The 20,242-nt window shown below is 38.3% G+C and overlaps 5 protein-coding genes across 7 annotated transcripts; 4 read left to right on the top strand and 1 right to left on the bottom strand.

Annotated features, from left to right (window-relative positions):
- Positions 1-85: 85 nt before the first annotated feature.
- LOC108148042 (GATOR complex protein MIOS) lies at positions 86-4,718 on the top strand. Its single transcript, XM_017274883.2, has 7 exons — positions 86-329; positions 389-562; positions 621-872; positions 1,029-1,974; positions 2,229-2,784; positions 3,270-3,757; positions 4,408-4,718. Exons 1-7 carry the CDS (start codon positions 212-214, stop codon positions 4,496-4,498), a joined length of 2,625 nt encoding a protein of 874 aa, XP_017130372.1. The 5' UTR covers positions 86-211; the 3' UTR covers positions 4,499-4,718.
- Positions 4,719-5,577: 859 nt separating this feature from the next.
- LOC108147827 lies at positions 5,578-7,526 on the top strand. Its single transcript, XM_017274582.2, has 2 exons — positions 5,578-7,038; positions 7,101-7,526. Exons 1-2 carry the CDS (start codon positions 5,602-5,604, stop codon positions 7,461-7,463), a joined length of 1,800 nt encoding a protein of 599 aa, XP_017130071.2. The 5' UTR covers positions 5,578-5,601; the 3' UTR covers positions 7,464-7,526.
- A 397-nt stretch (positions 7,527-7,923) lies between these two features.
- Positions 7,924-13,624, top strand: LOC108148041 (tudor and KH domain-containing protein homolog). 3 transcript variants are annotated; one of them, XM_017274881.2, is made up of 5 exons: positions 7,924-8,136; positions 11,298-11,666; positions 11,751-12,575; positions 12,645-12,751; positions 12,810-13,624. In XM_017274881.2, the coding sequence occupies exons 2-5, from the start codon at positions 11,365-11,367 to the stop codon at positions 13,304-13,306; spliced, it is 1,731 nt and encodes a 576-aa protein (XP_017130370.1). In that variant the 5' UTR covers positions 7,924-8,136; positions 11,298-11,364; the 3' UTR covers positions 13,307-13,624. The 3 variants fall into 3 exon arrangements, with proteins under 3 accessions (XP_017130370.1, XP_017130369.1, XP_017130371.1); XM_017274880.2 differs by lacking the exon at positions 7,924-8,136 and adding an exon at positions 9,703-9,953; XM_017274882.2 differs by lacking the exon at positions 7,924-8,136 and adding an exon at positions 10,430-10,554.
- Positions 13,600-14,732, bottom strand: LOC108147956 (protein C10). Its single transcript, XM_017274744.2, has 2 exons — positions 14,401-14,732; positions 13,600-14,343 (listed from the first exon to the last, which is right to left on the bottom strand). The coding sequence occupies exons 1-2, from the start codon at positions 14,545-14,547 to the stop codon at positions 14,140-14,142; spliced, it is 351 nt and encodes a 116-aa protein (XP_017130233.1). The 5' UTR covers positions 14,548-14,732; the 3' UTR covers positions 13,600-14,139.
- A 291-nt stretch (positions 14,733-15,023) lies between these two features.
- LOC108147954 (Golgi phosphoprotein 3 homolog sauron) lies at positions 15,024-20,127 on the top strand. The gene is made up of 5 exons (XM_017274743.2): positions 15,024-15,766; positions 18,998-19,125; positions 19,201-19,319; positions 19,395-19,570; positions 19,630-20,127. Exons 1-5 carry the CDS (start codon positions 15,554-15,556, stop codon positions 19,876-19,878), a joined length of 885 nt encoding a protein of 294 aa, XP_017130232.1. The 5' UTR covers positions 15,024-15,553; the 3' UTR covers positions 19,879-20,127.
- Positions 20,128-20,242: the final 115 nt, after the last annotated feature.

Raw genomic sequence — 20,242 nt, 5'->3', positions numbered from 1 at the left:
GGGCCAGTGTTGGGTAACATACCAAAACAGCTGTTATCGAGAGGTAGCCGTGTTGGGAAACCGAAAAAAAACAGCTGTTCAACCGGTTGCTTCTTCTTCTTCTAGCAGTGCAGTGTTTATCTCACGTTTTTGTTTTTGCAAACTGATAACGCGACGCAATTGAAGTCTATAGTGAAAATTAGTTTTTCATATAGATGGAAAAGCGGCCACGATGAGCGGCAACACACACGGACTCAGCTGGTTTCCGCATTTTCCCGACAAATTCGTGTCGTGGGGCCAGGAAATCCATTTGTACGAGGTGCGCCGCAAGGATGATCACAGCCAGAAAAGTTAGTAATCCTTAGGTATATCAGATTTTATGTACCCTAATTAAATCGACTTTTTCCAGGTCGCCTGCCTTACATATCCGTGAACTACCTCGCCAACGAATCGCGCTATCAATATGCCCGCTGCGTGGCCGCCTCTTATCACAGTGACCAGCCCATAATTGCAGTGGGTCTGGCCGATGGCAAAGTCGGTATATGCAATTTTCGGGACACCTACGACAGCAGCTGGGAGTACAGTATGTGGTAATCTACACCTTAATCTTAACCCTAACTAAAGTGTATTTCTATTTCTAGCCCCCAGGCAGCAGCGCATGTGCACCTGCCTCGCTTGGAACGAACTGGATGCCAATATACTGGCCATTGGACACGATCGCCATCGGAACGACACCTGCATCACCATCTGGGACATCGAACGAGGTGTTCCCAAGGAGACGGCCAACTTCTTTGGCGTCGGCGAGTCGGCCAATTCGATTTGCTGGGATCGCAACCATCGCACGGTCATTGCGGGCATGAGCCAAAAGATGATCAAGCTATTCGATCTGAGACGTGAGTCGGTTTAAAGAGTTAATATAGATATCTAAAAACACTTTTGGATAACACCAATCAGTTACAAATGTGTTTAATAATCTAATTTTTTCTTTTAGCTCTATGCTTCATAAACATAAACTTAAGTTAAACCCTCTCATATAAATTCTAATGCAGAAAGTAACGCCACCTGCCAGAGCATTCAAACGAAGACAGTGCAGGGACTTTCGGTGTCGCCCAATGGAAACTATCTTTGCAGCTATGTGGACTCTGTGATCACGCTCTGGGACCCGCGGAACATCAAGAGTCCGCTCCGGCAGATCCAGTCCTCAAAGAATCATCTGCAGATCGCCTGGTGCCCCACTAGGACTAGCCTTCTCTCCTCCCTGCAAAGAGATTCTTCCTACATCACCCTCTATGACATTCGGAGTGTGGATAATGAGAATTCCGGAGAGATTTACCATGTGAAACGACAGATTAGTCCCTTTCCGGCTAGATATCAGCACAGTGGAAAGTTTGCCTTCGTCAATTGCCTGTCGTGGCATTCAAGAGATTTCGAGAGGGCTCTAATTCTGGCAGATGCAGTGAATATCCTCGATTTTCGATTGCCTGCCACTTTGCATACGGCTCACAGTAATCGCCGAAAGTTGCCACTTCTGATGCAGCGTCCACTTTACACACCCGCATCACCAACTTCCACCACAGCTGCCACGCCCACTCAGCAGCATCAGCAGCAGCAGCCCACGAGCAGCTGTAGCACAAATAGTGGGAGTTCCCTGGACTTCAGCAGTCCCAGTGGTTCCCCCTTAAATGTGGACTTACTAGAACCGGAACTCTTTGAACTTGATCTGGTGGATGAGACACGTCAGAGGGCACTGGAGGATTATGGCATTAGGCCGGATAACAAACGATTTGCTGAGCTCCATTTAACCCCATATCTGCGAAATGTCTGGTCCACCCTAAACAATGTCTACTGCGAGGATCGTTTGACAGGTCTGAAGGCCACCTTGGGCATAAATTTGGGACACACCTCAGAGGCCTTGATGGCCAGCTCTCGCATCGAATCTCAGGTGCTCCAATGGCCAGAGGGCATCAATAACTCTAACAAGTTGATATGCTACAGGTAAGTTTCAAACTTACTTTATTATTCATGTCCAAATTATATATATTTTTATGGTGCATATTTTAGAAATATTCTAAATACTTAAACTATCTTAAAATACCTCCTTTAAAAATCAAGTCGCAAGAAATCAAGAACTGCCTAGTGTGCTAACTTAAAGGGCATTTTTTCTTTATTTAGTTCACTACAATTATTCAATAAAATGTATTATTATTAATTAGCATATATATTATTATTGATCTGAAATCCCTTTTAAGGAGCGAGCAACGTGACCTGGCTCTTCAACTCTGTGGCTGGGCCTTCGAGCAGGAGCTGGAACGCTTTATCGACCAGTTGTATGCCAACAAGGAGTACAGCCGGGCGGCCATGATCTGCGTGTTCCACCTGAAGATCTTCCACGCCTGCAACATTCTTTCCTCGGCGGCGGACAACATGAGAGATCCCAGCATGTACCGGATCACGGTGATTGCCTTGTCCAGCTTCAATGCCGATCGCTGCAGTTCCACGTGGCGAAATCAGAGATCCAGCGCCAATATGCAGATACACGATCCACATTTAAAGGCCGTTTTCTCCTTTTTAACCATGGAGAAGGATAATTTTGATGCAGTTCTTAAGGAAGAGGGGGTTTTACTGTCAGATCGCGTGGCCTTCGCCTGCAAATATCTGTCGGAGACGAAGCTGGCCGATTATGTGACGCAGCAAATTCAAGCGGCCATAGATGGCGGTGATCTGAATGGCTTGCTGCTCACTGGTGAGTCGCTGGACGGGATCAACATACTGCAGTCCTACATGGACACCAGCTTCGATGTGCAGGTGAGTTGGTTTTACTAGAGAAACTTAAAATATATGTACATTAGAGTTGTCAAAAAAAAAAAACAGAACATGTATTGGAAAACCAAAAAATTTTATTTTAAGTTGTAGGCAATGGTTTTTATAAAAATTACTCATTCGACACGTAAGCCAGCTCGAATTTTGTAAAAAGAAAATTACTTCCATTTCAAGCATTGACATTGCTTAGATAGTAGTGAAATTATTGAGAACCACAAATTAAATTTAGTCTACGCCACCTTGATGAAAATAATTTGTTTATTAAAGGCAACAGTACGTATGAATGATAAATTTTAAAGCCAATGCGTATTTTTCAAACAAATTTTTTCGGGTCCATCTTAAGTTTTGATGCACTTAATATCGCAAACTATTGGTAGGTGAAAGGAATACCTTAACATTTCTATACAAACTTACACCACCATTAATACATAGAGAATATATGCTTAACTTTCAAATTTATTGTCTTTAAGACGGTAGCCCTGGTGGCCATAAACTATTTCCGGCAAGAGCACTTTGCGGACAAGCGCATCCAGTACTGGATTGCCAGCTACCTGGATCATCTGAACAGCTGGGGTCTGTGGGAAAAGCGTGCCGAGCTGGACATCAAGATCGAGGGCATTCGCCCCTCTTCGCGCAGTTCGCGCACCGTCTTCCTGTCCTGCAACTTTTGCGGCAAGTCAGTATCGAATGCCCTGTTGGATGAGCCACGTCCACGGAGCACCACCACCAGCACCAATCGACTCTCCTCCTGTCCCAGCTGCCGGAAGCCCCTGCCCCGCTGCTCGCTCTGCCTGATGCACATGGGCACCATGGTGAACATGAGCAACGGCGAGCCACCGAACACGGCGACCGCCGCCGAGGTGCCCGGCTGGCAGACGAAGCCCTTCTCGAAGTGGTTCTCCTGGTGCCAGACATGTCGCCACGGCGGACACACCGAGCACATCATGCAGTGGTTCAAGTGAGTAAAAGAATCTTATAACACAGGAACACAGATCGAACTTTTTGAAATTTTTGAAGCACAAAGCATTTTTACTTTGCCATGATAAATGTGTTGCTCACGATTAAAAGACCTATACAAATTAAGGTTCTTTCGAATACAAGATTCGCGGTATAGCTTAATTTGTATATATGTGGTCCATATATTGGAATTACTAAATTAAAATTTCATCGCCACATTATAAAAAAATGTTTTAATTTTGATTTTAAAAGTTTTCATAAGGATATTTATTCAGAATTCTTACAGCAGTAACTTTTTTTTTTAATAAATACTACTAGTTTTTACTCAAATTAAATAAAAGTCATGACAATTTCTAAAACAATTTATAAATTTGTTATTATAACTTAGAACAGGCTGCCCATATCTTTTTTTAAAATTGGAGAAAATGTAGTAGTAGTAGTAGGTAATAATCCAAAAATTGTAATTTATATTTGTACTTATAAATACTTATTAAACCGAAGTTAGAAAATTCGAAGGAGTTTAGATTTCAAGTAAAATTATTATTATTTCATAAACAAAGTTCAAATGGTTGGCGGAATTTGTTGGCTACATGTGTACCTGTGTAATTTTATATTTTTGCTTAAATTTTAACCCATTTTTTCGTTTGACAGGCAAAACTCAGAGTGCCCCGTGTCGTCGTGCAACTGTCGCTGCTTCGACATGGACGGCACCAAGCCGAATACTTTAAGAGACATTTCCTAGCTGGCCGGAGGACTCATCCATGGCCCCGCCCCCTGTACGCCCATGCCATATGCATTAAGTTGTTTATTTGTTCCAAAAAGCGCGCGCCTTAAACAAACTCAGAAGTGTTCATTGTACTTAGAAAAGGGATGTGCCCGTAGCATTAGTGTTTATGACCTACCAGCTTTTAGCTGCTCAATTGCATTTTATACTTACATTCAAATAAAGGACTATAAAAATTCGCCCTTTCTCCTTTGTAGGTAAGCGATAATCGAAAGAATATTATACTTCATAATTTGTTTTCTTTTTAATATATTTTGCATAGCTTCTGTTTGCTTTTTAGCCAACAAATTTTTTCGGGCTGAAAGTGGAAAAGATAAGAGAGGATTGAAATCAAATTTGAGATTTTGTTTCTGTACGGTACTTTTTAAATTACCTAATTAATTAGATTAAGATTTCTGGTAGCAACAATAGACTCAACAAATCCACTGCTCATCAGATATGGGTCGGAGATGGACCGTAGGTCAAGAACAATTTTGTTTTAAATTTAATTACGAGACGGATTGGACGACTAAAGCATATACCTTCCATAGGAACAATCGGAAAAAAATAAAAAAAAATTATAACTTTGCTGTTTTTAATTTTTTTTTTAGTTCTTCGACATTTAGTAATGGTTAAACATTTCAGAATTACTGTTTGAATTTCATCAAAATCGGACGACCTGATAGCTTCCATAGAAACAATAAAAATATATATATAAATTAATTTTTTTTTTAAATGTAACCTTTCTATTTTGTAATTTTTATGATTTATTATTCAAAATTCTTCTTGTCTTATTGATAATTTGACAGTTCAGAATTACGCTTTTCATTTTATTGAAATCGGAATACGATATCATATAGCTGCTATAGTTAATCATAATTTTAATGTTTTCAAAAATATTTAATTTTTGCAATAGCTGCAAGGGTATATGAACTTCGGCTTGCCGAAGCTTGCTTCCTTTCTTGTTTTTTGTTGTTTTGTTTCTGTACGACCCTTTTCTAATCAGCTTCTAGCAACGACAATGGATTCAAAAGTTCTGCTGCTGAACGAATAGCGAAAAGCTCATTAGTTTGCTGTCGGACATGGATCGGAGATCAAGAACAATTTTGTGGCTCGGGTGTTTGCTCCTACTTGGAATATTTGCAGAGGCTGGAAAGAAGCCTTTGCTCATCAATCCAAATGAACTAGTGATGGACCGAATGTTGCGCCAAATGAACGAGACAGCCAATCCTTGTCTGGATTTCGAAAACTATGCTAATGGCAGGTCTTACAACCATTATTATTCGTCGATGTTTGACAATATGCGTCGCAAGAACCATGCTTTGTTCGAGTATCTTAAGAATCGAGCCCACGAGTCAGGCAGTGTGGAAGAATTGGTAAGCAAAATGTACAACGCCTGCCAATCCGACGAAAAGGGGAACAAGAAGGCGAACTATTTGGAGTTGGTTCAGCCGGACATCAATCTCCCCTGGCCCCAAAATACGCCTGATGGCAGCCAGTGGCCCGAGGAGCGCTTCCAGTGGCTAGTGACCCTCGCCCGATTGCGTCGCTATGGAATGGAAGATGGCTTCCTAAAGATGAGCCTCAAAGTGGATCCTCGAGATCGCAGCAAGTACACGGTGGTGATCCAAAAACCTATTTTGGTTGGAATTATATTTGCCGAGGAGTGGTTGCTTGAAATGGGATTCAACAGGAGTAAAGCTAACTTCTTAAGTGAAGATTTGGAAAAACTCGCAAAAACTTTAAATGATCAGAATGAGAATAGAACGCTTAGGAAGCGTTATACTCTTCAGGAGCTGGAAAGTCAGCATGGAATTTTCCTAAAAAAATATCTCGAGATCGTTTTCGATCGCCATTTTTCACCGAGCTTCCAGTTGCAGATTGTTGATGTGGACTCTTTAGTTAAGCTCAATCAACTGATAAGCAACTACAATCAGGAGACAGTGGCCGTCTTTCTGATGAAACAGTTCACCGATTTCATGAGTTTAAAAAGAACAGTAAATGCAGATTCACCTTACCGTTGCGATGTGATCGTAAGAAGCACAATGGAGTTTGCCACCAATCTGCTGTATGAAGAAGAAGTGTTGAGTGCGAAGGAACTTGGGGAGTACCAATCCCAGGTTCCAAAATTGGTTGAAGCGATCATCAAGCCAATTATAAAGAGAGTGGAAGCAAATCGACTCGGCTTACCATCTCCCAATATATTGGCTGCCAAGCAGATTCTTAGCGAGATTTCCACAAATGTGGGAAATATGCCAAAGGATAAGGATCACCGCCGCTTTGTAACAGATTACTACGCGGATCTTGACTTGGAGAGCGATGACGACTTCACCATCATTCACTTGAAGATGTGCCAGCTTAACACTCGTCGTGAGTTGGAGAAACTGGACAATCCAGTGTCGGCAGATCCGACCCCTTTAAAACAAATAATTGGTGTAGGTTATCTCAACACAATTATATTTTCCTACACCGTTTTGAGCGAACCTTTCTTTATGACTCGTGCGCACGACGTTTTCAAGGTAAATTCAAGTTTTCCAAATGAGTTTTCAAAGTCTTCTATAAACACCTTTTTGTTTTTCAGTTCAGCCAACTTGGCAGTCTTGTCGCTCTGACACTTATTGATGTCTTGGCTTCTTCGGACCCTGACTATTGCTTTTTTAATGCGGTGAAGACATTGGATGATCTGGATATATATGGGGAAATGCAAGTAGACTGCAACACCAAAATCATTGAATTCCAGAAACTTTACCAAGTGAGCCTCAATCTGGTCCATGAAGCTTACTTCTCCCCGGGATCTGGGTTTTATCAATCGCAGCCCACCTTCACCAACATGTCCGTGAAACAGCTTTTCTATGTGCATGCGGCGCAGCACGTCGCAGGAAACTTTCGTATGACTAAGATCCCCGACTTTGTGGAGGTCTTTAATTGTTCAAGTTCCTCGTAAAATACAATTTATATTAAAAAACATTTTATAAAGTTATACAAAATAAAACGTATAGAACAAATATTTGATGACTTTTAAAAAAGTATATTAATATTAGTATTAATATTTTTTCTTTTTCAAGCAAAAACGCCTTTTAACGATCACTAAATATAAAAAAAATTAATTATAAAACTTGGTCGTAAAGAGTCTAAATTTGTTAAATTTATAAGATTCTTTTGCTAAATACATATTCTATTATCAAATCAATCACAATTGTTTTTCTTTATTATGTAATTGTGATTGGTTTGATACTGTGTGAGTAAAAACTATAAGCTATATTAATTATACGAGATATTGTTGTCGATGCTTTAAATTTGAAAATAATAACCGTTACCATTTTATGTTTCACAACACTTACCGATTTGAATATTTTTATGGTATATTTAAAAAGTTTATTTTTAAAAACCGGTTACGGTCACACCACTTCGCACGTTTTTATGCGGCATTATTATTTTTGTTGCTTTCTGACGTAAATTGCAATTGTTAAAACCCCGAAAATAGTGCTTCCAATACTTATAGGCTTAACTGAATGGTTAATAAGTGACAAAGTGACAAGATAAACCAAATATATATGGCAAACAATTGTGAATGGAAAGAACCAAAAGACAGACCCGAAACAAAATAGATATAGTGGGTAAGTAAGAAGGGGGGTGGGGTTGGAATTTTGGGGGCTTTTAATATTTACTACTTTGACTATCAGTTAAGTGCTTTATTTCGAAAATATTGGGTTAAGCTATTCCTTGACCTTTTCAACTTTTTAGTGTCTACATCTGAGACTTCTGATTTATCAGACTCCCCCCAAAACTGGTTTTCCATTAAGAACTCCCAAGTTTCAAGCCTGAAGCGCATACAAATTTAAAATGCAAATATTTGTGTGTACTCAAGTTTTTTATATTTTGTACCAAAGATCAAAGAAGGTTTCTACAAATAGCTTTGGTGGATTATTAAATACCTTAAAGTGACGTCGCTTTTTCTTGTTGATCTGGCTTTATTTAGCCATCGAGACAATAAATACGTGTGCGAAAAAAAAATTTGAAACTTTGCCAACTAAAATTCAACGCATCTCGGGCATTTTCACCGCGTGACCCCTTCGAAAAACGAAATCGTACAATTGTTGGCACTATTTTTGAATGCTTTTCGCCAGCGGATATAGAGCATAAGAAAAACCATTAAAAAAAATAAGGTTAAAATTAAATATGAACTCGACTTTAAGCAAGCTTTAAATGTTATTATTTATTCAGCTACTTTTTTCCATTCAGAAATCGGGTATAAATCAAGTGGGGGAACCCAAACACAACTTAAACGAAAAGAAACGGTTTATTATGTCACTCCACTAAATTTAGCACTCTGCGCACTACGCTCTTTTGGCTCTCTTTAAGCTTTACACACTGTAAAAAAAATATAGTTGATATTAGACACGTTTTCATTTAAAATAGTCAGTATTTATTTTAAATTCGTTTAAAATATTCGTAATCTTTAAGAAAAGAAAGTGGAGCTAGTTGTTTTTTCAGCTACCTAATAAAATTTATTTGCAAGGAAATGCGTTTTTGGGTCTGCGCATTGAGTTAAAAAAATCACTCATACGACCTGTTGCATTTCGTGTCGTATGAGTTATTTTTACGAAAATTTTAAGAACGTTGCGTGGTGCCTTAAATTTAAAATAACATGTCTTGTACATTTATTTCACAATTCATTATATCCTGAAAATAGGTTATTTTGTTTTAATAGAATCTACAAATAATTCGATTGCCCTTAAGTTGGTGTATGAAAAGAACCAATTATTTTTATCCTTAAATTGTTAGAAAACAAATTGATTTGTTTAAAAAGATCTAAAAATATTCCGGGTTTTTATAAAATTCCCAAATTAAAATGCCCATAAATTAATGTCACTGTGTTAATGTTTTCTCGTTGTGTATGTTCCCCCCATTCTTTTTGCATTTCATTAGACATATGGCCGCTGGCTAATTTACGCGTTTGTTTGCATTTCATTATTTGTCTTTGTGCCAGTACTGTTGTTAATTACCAGTTCCCCACAATTCACAATTCGCTATTTGCAAATCAACCGGCAAAAGTAAACAACAGAGAGGTACAGAGAGAATAATTTAAAAAGAGCTCTATGTAGTATCTCGTAAAACAGCTGTGGATTCTCTCGTAATTGCTTGGCCGCCTGTTTCCAAAAGTTTTCCTCAGTTTGGCCTGAAATGTAGAAGCGAAATCAAGCTCCTCACGCGAGAGTTTAATATTATTTTCTTTCGCCTATAAAATATAGTTAACGATTTGTACGATTTTACGAACGACAACCGAGACATGAAAATGTGAAATGCAAACAACGAGTGGCTTTGAAATAAAACGCTTGATTGAGTTTAAGCGTTTTCTTTCTTGCAATCAAACTAAAGCCCAAGCTTACTGTGAAAACTTTAAATAAACAGTCGACAAATATTCACGATCAAGGTCAGCGCCAAAAATTAATTTAACTTGTTTAAATTGTTTGTGTTGTTTGGTTGTTTATACATGACCAAAAATAGTTGGGACTCGTTTTTATCAGTTAGAGATAAATGCATTTCAATGTTTAAACCGGTATTGATAACACCGATGAGCGCATAAACCCGTTTAACTTGTCCAAGAACCAGTGCAAAGCTCGGAAATATTCTGATTTATTGAGGCTCAACAAGTAGTATAATAGATACAAAGATAAAACATGCAAAAATAATGCCGAACAGTGGGTTAAGAAAAAAATTGGTTTATTTAAATTATGCATTACTATACAAATATTGCTATGGATATAATTTCAGTATTCAAATAAAAAAATTATCATTGTATTTATACATATATCTATCTGTTTTGGTTATGCAATTTTCTTACGTTAACGGGAATAATTAAAAGTGAATTCCTTTGGCCGAGTACTTCATGACTTTCTGATCTCGACAAGTCATGAAATTTCCTTCAAAACACTAAATTATTTATTTGTTCTGTTGAAAAATTGCTTTAATCGGCACAAAAATTCGCAGTTCTCAAATGGCGCTAAATATACATGACAATGCATTAAATCGCTGTAAGTTTGCTGAACTATGTGGTCCAGTGTGAGCAAATAACGTCACTTGTCTATTTATTCCGTACACTGTTTACCTACAAAATTTCAATTATGAAGTCATTGTTGAGTTGTGTGCCAAATTTCAGTCGCTTGCTGTCTTCGGTTATTTGTTAAAATTATTATTTCGCGAGTGATGGGATTATATAAGAAAAGGGGTAGTGTACATCGATATAACATACCCCTAGACTTTTATTGATTCTATTAGATGACATTAAAGTCTGTACAAGTCGCCTGGGCATCAAGTGGTCTTAAATATGTTCTATTTTTATTCTTCCAAGCACACGCAATGTCATTAACATATTAAAGAGACCTTCACAAAAGTCTTAATGTTTTTTATTTATTTTTAATTGTTCTATTATTATCTGTATTATTCTTTACTGTTGATTTATGGGCTGTTTTTGGTTGAAACACTTAAATAGAAAAATACCTTATTTGAATTTCTTATTTCAATATTAATAAAATATATTTAAAAATTATACAGTTTAATAAAGTAAAAGGTTGTTTTTTTTTCACAAATTAAAACACTTCGCCAAACTACTTTTCCAATTTTCAAAAATTTGTGTTTACTTTTTTTTAATCTGAATAATATTATATGAATTATAATCAAATATTGTCTTCATTTTGGGATTATAATGCAAATGAAATGAAACATTTGAGCATAGTATTTTTTTATTAATCTATTTTTACTTCTTATCCTATTTCAGTTTAAGGTAAACCTTTAAAAACCCAGCCGTACGCCCCCACCCACTCACAAACACACAATTTACCAAAATGTTGCGTAACACGCCTTTCGGTGCCACGCCCACCTACAAATTACTGCTGGGACTTGGACTCTGCTCCCTTGGGGGCGCCATGCTGTATGCGTACTTTAAGACTCGAGACGACGATGAGGAAACGGACTCAAATGACAGGCGGCAGCAAATTTCTGGGCAGGAGGCGCCGGCACAGAAGCCCCAAAAAGAAGTGTGCCTCAAAATCATCGTGGACAACGAACATGTGCCCCTAATAATGGGACGCGGTGGTTCCAATATCAAATTGATTGAAGAAAAGACCCAGGCCAAGATAAGATTACGGTAATTGGATTTGAATTTTATCGACCACATGGAATTTGTACGATTTCCTAACTTTAATAATAAACAAATATACTTTTCATGCAGAGACAAAGACAATGGGCACAAATTCTGCGACATTAGCGGCCTACCCGATGCCGTGAAAGCAGCTCGAGTCCTGCTGATCAAGGAGATCGAGCGGGCACCTATGGTTAAGTTGGAACTGCAAGTTCCCCAGAGATTGGCCAGCAAGCTTAATGGCCGTGGCGGCGAACTCATCCAGGAGATCCGGAGCAGTTCGCTGGCCAAGCTGAATATCGATCCAAATGGCCGCAATGGCAAGGCCAAGATCACAATTGTGGGCAACCAAAAGCAGGTGAACATAGCCCGGAAATTGCTGGACGATCAGATAGAGGAGGATGAGGAACTACTGCGATCCATGGAGGAAGTGGAGCAGCGTCGCGAACCCCGTCGATCGCCAACCAATAGCATTGCCTCCTCCAGTTTGTACTCCTCGCAGACATCCTTGAGTTCGCACACTCAACCGCGGGACAAACTGATGGCCGCCAAGGGCGAGGGCAAACCCATGGAGGTGTACGTCTCAGCCGTGGCCTCACCCACCAAATTCTGGGTGCAGCTAATAGGACCGCAGTCCAAGAAACTGGACAACATGGTCCAGGAGATGACCAGCTACTATAGCAGTGCCGAGAATAGGGCGAAACATGTGCTAACTGCTCCTTATGTGGGTCAAATTGTGGCCGCCGTCTTTAAGTTCGATGAGAAGTGGTATCGCGCCGAGATCGTGGACATAATGCCCAATCAGTATAATCCCAAGGAGCAGGTAATTGATCTGTACTTTGTGGACTATGGGGATAGTGAGTACATCTCGCCAGCGGATATTTGTGAGCTGCGCACCGATTTCCTCACACTTAGGTGAGTAATTCTATGAAGTTAATAGATTAAGATAAAGGATCTAATAAAATAACCTTATAATTCTTTTAGATTCCAAGCTGTTGAATGCTTCTTGGCCAATGTAAAGTCCACCATTCAGACTGAACCCATAACTTGGCCCAAGTCCTCCATTGCAAAGTTTGAGGATCTAACAGAGGGTATGATTTTAGCAACAGGCTGAAGATTACATTATAATTAAAAACTAATCAATTTTAGTGGCCCACTGGAGGAAGCTGATTGCCCGAGTGGTGACCTACAAGGAGCGTCCAAAATCCACCACTGCTGTGAATTCCGCTGCCAAGGAGGGCACCCCTCTGCCCGGAGTGGAACTATTTGATCCTGCCGATAATGCCGAACTGAATATTGGGGATCTGATGATCACACAGGGCTTTGCCTTGCCCCTGGACGATTCGTATCCATTGCGATCGCGTTCATCGACGCCCTCAACTAACAGCGACTCGACAATTGAGGAGCTGTGCGTCAGCAATCCAGTGACTCCTCTCACGCCCCATTCGCCCATGTCGATGTCCATCGATGTGGACAGCATTACGCAGGCGGAAGATGAACATCTCGCCCAGCAACTGCAACATCTGCAGCACAAACTCAATGGAAACAATATAGGAACTACTAATCCAAATAAACTGACAGCGACAGACCTCGAAAATGGCAATAACCACGATGTCAGCACCACAAATGGCAGCGGCACGCATTAGGAATCCACATTGTTACTAGTTACCCTCGCCTAATTGTTAATAATATTAAGGCTGGATGAGCAGCTCACTTCTTGACGTGTACATAAAAGTATAGCTCTTAAGGAACTTATTATATAAGTACAAATGAAAACTGTTTAATTTATCGCCGTGACTGATCGACATATCCTAGATCCTAAAAGCTGACGATGGACCGACCGGCACAGAACCTTAATTGTTTAAAGCAAGCTTTGCCATGTTACTTATTGTTAGCAAGAACAAGAAAAACATTTGTACATCCACAAAAATCACAAAAATTAAGCGAAAGAAATGCATTTTATAAGAACATCAAACTTAAGTCTATTATATGGGCCTGTTTCGGGTTAAAAGTAATAAGATGTCTTTCGAGTTTTATTTTTTAAATGCATACCGTGTGTTTAAATACCATACCATTATGTTTAAATAATGAAAATATGTTTTTTTCTTTTTGTAATTATATTCCTAATTGTAATTGTAAGTAAACAATATTTATTGAAAAAACTTCTGTTTTCAGAATTTATCAGATTATTGTTTGTAATTTTTGTTATTTTCAATTTACCTAAAAAAAATTTAAAGCAAGAGTCCGTTGAAAACTTATTGATTTATAAATTCATCAGGTTGTTTTATAGCACTTATGAATTAGCAAGCATATTATAACTTTAAAATTCTGATTTTTTTTATAATGAATTTAGTTTAGATACCAAAAACAATTTAAAGAAAAAGCTAATAGTAAAGTCTTCTAAGTTAATATATTAAAGTAATTGTAGGCCCCGAAACAGGCCAGAATTGCAGTCTTGTTTTGGGGATTTACCTCCCGCTTAGATTAGGATATCGTTTGTGGTATTTATAGCTATGGGTGGCAGGTAAATAGCTCGGATCTGACTGCGCAGGCGTGCAATTTCCATGTCGTCGCGTTCCATTTCCCGAATGAGTTGCGAGAACTGAACTAATCCTTCGCGGTTTCCGGGAAAACCATGACCCTTGATGACCTCCAATTGGAGCTGCATCACCAAGGGAAACACCTACATTGAAAATCATTAATTATAATATAACTTTATTGTTATTAAATGAATATTTACGTGCTGCATCATCAGAATCATTTCTTTTCCAGCTGATGCCTTTGCTTCAGAGAGTTTCTTTGAGTTTTCCGGCTGGTTGACACATCGTATAATATCCATAAGTATTTGTTTGGCACTCTCATTGTTAAAATTGGTCAGATAAGACATTATAAACGTTTAAATGGCAGTGTTTATGTCCAATTTAACCAAGTAATCTACCAATAGCACTTTTTGTTTTGTCTTTTTGTTAGAGATGAGTCATGCAGCAGTACCGATAGCGATAGTTGGATAGGTGATAAGTATCGAGTGAAATACTCAAACATTTGAAAACAATTTAATTTGTTTTAAAATTATTTACAAATACAAATTGAAATGTACTGCTGTTCAATAGAAGCTTTCAAACTTTTAATCATGTAGTTTCTCCACTGTCATCGATATCTGCTGGAATATCGATTGCCCATTTTCGTTACTGCCCAAAAAAAAACAGCTGTAAAGTTCTAAGAAACAAAAATATTATAATAAAATAGGTAAAAATTAAACACAACTATTAAAAGACATAAAGAAAGAACTAAGCAACATTAAAAAACATTTGAATTACTTACCAATAAATTCCTACGCTCTTAACAGCACCTCCGCACAATCGCGACGTTTTCCAACACCGAGTCTGGAAAAATGTCACGTCGAAACGTCGAAAGCAACGACAAAAGACACAAATAATACAAAAAAAGCTTATTTTGCGCAGGCATTCGTATATTTGAAGTAAATGCAAGGCCATGCGATTGCATATTTAGTTCGCGCCATCAAATTGTGAGTTAAATTGTCGAGTTTTGCAACGCAACAACAACGAAACGCAGTTTGGGGCCACTGCCACTGCATTTTTGCGAGAGAGTGTGAAAAGTGCGTGTGTGCAAAAAGAGAATACAAAATAAAGAGGGGCGCAAAAGAGGCAGCGAAAACAACAACACACAAAAACACAAAACACCCACACACACACACTCGAAAAGGCGAACACCCGCACACCCAAAACACACACCCACACCCAAACAACTCCAGCGTCGAGTCAGCAAATTGTGCCACACACACAAAACGGAGAAAGAGGAAGAAGAGTAGCAGCAAAAAAAAGAGCTGCTCTTTTTACATCTCCAAAAACTCCAAAAACATTCAAAGCTCCGGAATGAATCGCACCGACGGATTGGTTCGACGCTCGGTGAAACCCCGGGAAAATGGGGGGGCAGAGGGCGGACTAAATGCGAACACGCCGGATGACAATCAGGACGCAATGGATGGCCTAAAGGACCAAGAGGACAACATCGACGATGGCGATTCCAAGGAGACCAGGCTCACGCTCATGGAAGAGGTTCTGCTGCTGGGACTCAAGGACAAGGAGGTGGGTGGATGTCCCTTATCTCTTATTCACTAATTAATTAGTTTCTTTCACAACACAAAGTGCTTCTTTTTTACCTGTAAACTGAGTTGTCTGTTAACCCTCTTTCGCAACCTTTTGTTTGGCCTTTCGGTGCATCGCGGTCCATCTTCAAACAGGGGCTTAGTTGAAGGGGGGCGCGAAAGGGGGTAATTCACAATTGTTTACAAAATGAAATCAGCTGTTTTTTTTTTGTTGAAAATTTAAATGATATCAATAAGGTTTAAACTTTAAACTAATAGCATACGAATATTTTTAAAACATGGGAAAAAGATATTAAATATTAAAAATAAACTTGACCTGCGCCATAGACAAAAAAAAAAAAAATAATAATAATTTCCAGTTCCTGGTAATTTTAATTATAAACCCCTGTATTTAATTTGTTGAATTAAAGGCCACCCATGCCTTACCAACTTCAACTCACATTTTCCAGTTTGTTGAGCAATACACTATAAAATCTTTTGACCAGACTGGTGACTAATGCACAATTAGCGAGAGTGCCAACACCATTTTCCAACCAACTATTGTTGCTATCGTAAATAATAAACGAATCGTCTTTTTTGACGGCCTTATCAGGCGTTCTTTCTAACCTTTATAAACCTAAAACGTGCTACCAGACTGCAGCCCCTTTGTAAATTAAAAAATTTTATAACTGGTTAAATGAAAAAATTTCCATAAAAGTATAATATACATAACTTGCTAGACATTACCCTAAAATTACTTGTATTATGATTGTTGGATTTAGAAAATCTATGAAATACATATTATTCCAAGTATAGCTATAAACTTTTTATTGGAAAATTTTCTTGGAATACTTGGTTACTTGTGTAGTTGTTGAAAAGATAGCACTACAAAATATTTCTTAGATTAGATAATCTACCAAAACATGCGTACAAATTTAACTGTTGGCTTAACATTTCCGAAAAAACCAATGCTCTTTAAAAACTTCAATCAAGCGACGTCGTCTCGAAGCTCTGAGAGCATTCCATCAAACGAGTTTTCCAATAAGTGGTTAATTTGCATACGATTGTAATATTTATAAATCGGCACATATTTTTGGGATGCGGTCCGTAAAGGCCAATCGACGCCATACGTATGCCCCATTATAGCGAACCGGCGGATTCCCATATTCTTTGTTAAATTCGCTTTTTGTATTTTACTTGCCTCCGAGCTTTATCGCTCAATTGCTGTCCGCATATAGTGAGCTATGTATATTTGTAGCATGTTTGTGGGTGACACCACCACGTCTATTTGTTTTCATTACTTTGCCCGCAGTGGGGTTTTGTGTGCCCACCCCACCCCCAAAGGGGAAAACGAGAGGGAAACAGCGGGACGTGTGCTTGTTGCTGCTCGCTTGTGTTTCACTTGCTTCTTCTTTGTGCTCTTATCAAAAACATTTCATCCATTTGGTTAATTGTTTGAGGAAATACTACCAAAGTAATTCCACTTTCCGCTTTGCATTCATCCGCTTTTATTTTTAGGAACTGTCTTATCAGCAAACCGTCATTCCTTTTTAGAATTTATACATTTTAGTTGATATTGCTATACTACATTTAATATCACTAAATGTTGCTGATAATCAACATTTTTTTTTTATTGCAAATGATTCACTTTTATAAGAGTCTTGGGTGGGTTTTTTTTTCTTTTAATTACCTATTTGTTATTGATCTTTGTCGTGATCATTTTTTTAATCCAATATTATTTTACGTATATTTTATTTTCCTTGGTAACAATGAACTATATCCATGTGATATATAGTCTTGTACAACCGTTTTGAAATAAAATATTAAAATAATATAATAAAGATATTATTTTAATTGTTAGGCTTTTAAAAAATTTCTTTATGTCGTTCTACTTTACAATGTCTTTTAAAGACATGGTTTTTATTAGTAAGGCCTAAGCAAACTCAAGTGTTTAATGTTTTAACAGCTGAACATTGCCGTCTGGGAGCCTAACCACCTTGGCAACATATTAATCATTCATTTTTTTTAACTCTTAACACGTGTGACAAGGCCAACACTTTTTCATTTGTTTGAAATTTTGAAACCTTGATCCATGGGAACTAAACATACATAGGTCTAAAAATAAAACAAGAAAGAAAGCAAACTTCGGCAAGCCGAAGTTCATATACCCTTGCAGCTATTGCATGAATTAAATACTTTTGAAAACATTTAAATTATGATTTACTTGAGTATATGCTGAAAAACATTGAAACTATGATGATTTGCAGCTCAATTATTAGATAGTTATTTTATATATTTTTATTATTTCTATGGGAGCTATATGCTATAGACGTCCGATTTTGATAAAATTTAAAACATAATTCTGAAATAATTAAACATTGCTATATGTCGAAGAACTAAACAAAAAATTAAAAAACAGAAAAGTTATAATTTTTTTTCATTTATTTTTCCGATTGTTCCTATGGGAGCTATATGCTATAGTCGTCCGATTTTGATGAAATTTAAAACATAATTCTGAAATATTTAACCATTACTATATCTCGAAGAACGAAACAAAAAATTAAAAAACAGAAAAGTTATAATTTTTTTTCATTTATTTTTCCGATTGTTCCTATGGGAGCTATATGCTATAGTCGACCGATTTTGATGAAATTTAAACCGTAAATCGGAAATATTTAACCATTACTATATGTCGAAGAACTAAACAAAAAATTAAAAAACAGCAAAGTTATAATTTTTTTCATTTATTTTTCCGATTGTTCCTATGGGAGCTATATGCTATAGTCGTCCGATCCGGCTCGTTCCGACTTATATACTACCTGCAATAGAAAGACAACTTTTGGGAAAGTTTCATGCAGATAGCTTTAAAACTGAGAGACTAGTTTGCATATAAACGGACGGACAGACGGACAGACGGACAGACGGACAGACGGACGGACAGACGGACGGACAGACGGACAGACGGACATGGCTAGATCAACTCTACTAGTGATGCTGATCAAGAATATATATACTTTATAGGGTCGGAAACGTCTCCTTCACTGCGTTGCAAACTTCTGACTGAAATTATAATACCCTCTGCAAGGGTATAAATATAAAAAATATAACTTAAAAAATTATAATATTGTTCAACTGTGGGTGTTGCCTGTGGATTTTGCCACAGGTTTTCAATTAAAGATCTCTGAACAGATCCACATAATCCAGATCTAATGCAATTTCTAATTATATTCAGGGCTACACATCTTTCTGGAACGACTGCATATCAAGCGGTTTGCGCGGATGCATTCTCATAGAACTTGGATTGCGAGGTCGCGTGATGATCGAGAAGTCTGGCATGAGACGACGTGGCCTATGTACAAGGTATATATAAACAAACAAATGCAGATGCACAATTCTGAAGAATTGAACTAATTACAATTTTTGTTCTCCCTACAGAAAATTGATTCTAAAATCGGATCAGCAGACTGGCGATGTTCTACTTGATGAGGCACTTAAACACATTAAAGAAACAGATCCCCCAGAGACGGTGCAGAGCTGGATTGAATATCTCAGTGGTTTGTATTTAGTTGTCCTCAATTTTGCCAATGATTTACGATTTACATATAATAATTACTGATTGTTTGTGGCAGGTGAAACTTGGAATCCGTTGAAATTGCGCTACCAGCTGAAAAATGTACGCGAACGTCTGGCCAAGAATCTGGTGGAGAAGGGTGTGCTCACAACGGAAAAGCAAAATTTTCTACTCTTCGATATGACGACACATCCGCTGAGCGATAATGTTGTCAAATGTCGTCTGGTTAAGAAGGTGAGATTCGATGTCCCTTGGGAATTTAAGGAATTTTGCTAACCAATTTGTTATTTTAGATACAAGATTCTGTGCTCTCCAAGTGGGTGAATGATCCGCAGCGTATGGACAAGCGGATGCTGGCGCTAATCTTCCTGGCGCACGCCAGCGATGTGATTGAGAACGCCTTTGCGCCGCTAAATGATGATGACTACGAGGTGGCCATGAAGCGAGTGCGGGAGCTGTTGGATCTCGACTTTGAAACGGAGGCGGCTAAGCCGAATGCGAACGAGATCCTGTGGGCGGTGTTCATGGCGTTTACGAAATAGACGATCCTCTGATCCTCTCCGCTCCTCTCAATAGCACACACACACACACACACACACACCCAAACCCACATCTGGAATACATTTTGCTGCGTTTGTTTTAGAAACTTTGCTGTGAGTGGAACCGAATCGGGCGATAGGAGTTTCTCAAATGGCAACCACCCCAAAAATCAGTTTCAATAGTATATATTTTTTAAGCGAGATGATGAAGCAGCCATAAAGCCTATATAAATACATATATGTTTAACGAAACTGCAATAGTATCAATCAACTGTTCCATTGTTCTCCCTTTTAGTTTCCTGCTCATTGAGCATTTTTATATGCAAATGTTTTCCAACCATAATGAGTAAGTTGTGCTCCACGGCAA

Source organism: Drosophila elegans, unplaced genomic scaffold (assembly GCF_018152505.1).
Source record: "Drosophila elegans isolate 14027-0461.03 unplaced genomic scaffold, ASM1815250v1 contig_814, whole genome shotgun sequence".
Lineage (NCBI taxonomy): Eukaryota > Metazoa > Arthropoda > Insecta > Diptera > Drosophilidae > Drosophila > Drosophila elegans.
This window is presented reverse-complemented; position numbering and strand designations above follow the sequence as displayed.

What these genes read in the sequence shown, in the direction of transcription:
- LOC108148042 (XM_017274883.2), top strand. Translation starts at nt 212, where the DNA reads ATGAGCGGCAACACACACGGACTCAGCTGGTTTCCGCATTTTCCCGAC. An exon ending in GGATGATCACAGCCAGAAAA is followed by an intron (nt 330 to 388) that starts GTTAGTAATCCT and finishes GACTTTTTCCAG; the next exon opens with GTCGCCTGCCTTACATATCC. An exon ending in AACAAGTTGATATGCTACAG is followed by an intron (nt 1,975 to 2,228) that starts GTAAGTTTCAAA and finishes ATCCCTTTTAAG; the next exon opens with GAGCGAGCAACGTGACCTGG.
- LOC108147827 (XM_017274582.2), top strand. Translation starts at nt 5,602, where the DNA reads ATGGATCGGAGATCAAGAACAATTTTGTGGCTCGGGTGTTTGCTCCTA. An exon ending in GTGCGCACGACGTTTTCAAG is followed by an intron (nt 7,039 to 7,100) that starts GTAAATTCAAGT and finishes TTTGTTTTTCAG; the next exon opens with TTCAGCCAACTTGGCAGTCT.
- LOC108148041 (XM_017274881.2), top strand. Translation starts at nt 11,365, where the DNA reads ATGTTGCGTAACACGCCTTTCGGTGCCACGCCCACCTACAAATTACTG. An exon ending in ACCGATTTCCTCACACTTAG is followed by an intron (nt 12,576 to 12,644) that starts GTGAGTAATTCT and finishes TAATTCTTTTAG; the next exon opens with ATTCCAAGCTGTTGAATGCT. An exon ending in GTTTGAGGATCTAACAGAGG is followed by an intron (nt 12,752 to 12,809) that starts GTATGATTTTAG and finishes AATCAATTTTAG; the next exon opens with TGGCCCACTGGAGGAAGCTG.
- LOC108147956 (XM_017274744.2), bottom strand. Translation starts at nt 14,547, where the DNA reads ATGTCTTATCTGACCAATTTTAACAATGAGAGTGCCAAACAAATACTT. An exon ending in TGATTCTGATGATGCAGCAC is followed by an intron (nt 14,344 to 14,400) that starts GTAAATATTCAT and finishes TTTTCAATGTAG; the next exon opens with GTGTTTCCCTTGGTGATGCA.
- LOC108147954 (XM_017274743.2), top strand. Translation starts at nt 15,554, where the DNA reads ATGAATCGCACCGACGGATTGGTTCGACGCTCGGTGAAACCCCGGGAA. An exon ending in CGACGTGGCCTATGTACAAG is followed by an intron (nt 19,126 to 19,200) that starts GTATATATAAAC and finishes TTCTCCCTACAG; the next exon opens with AAAATTGATTCTAAAATCGG. An exon ending in AATGTCGTCTGGTTAAGAAG is followed by an intron (nt 19,571 to 19,629) that starts GTGAGATTCGAT and finishes TTGTTATTTTAG; the next exon opens with ATACAAGATTCTGTGCTCTC.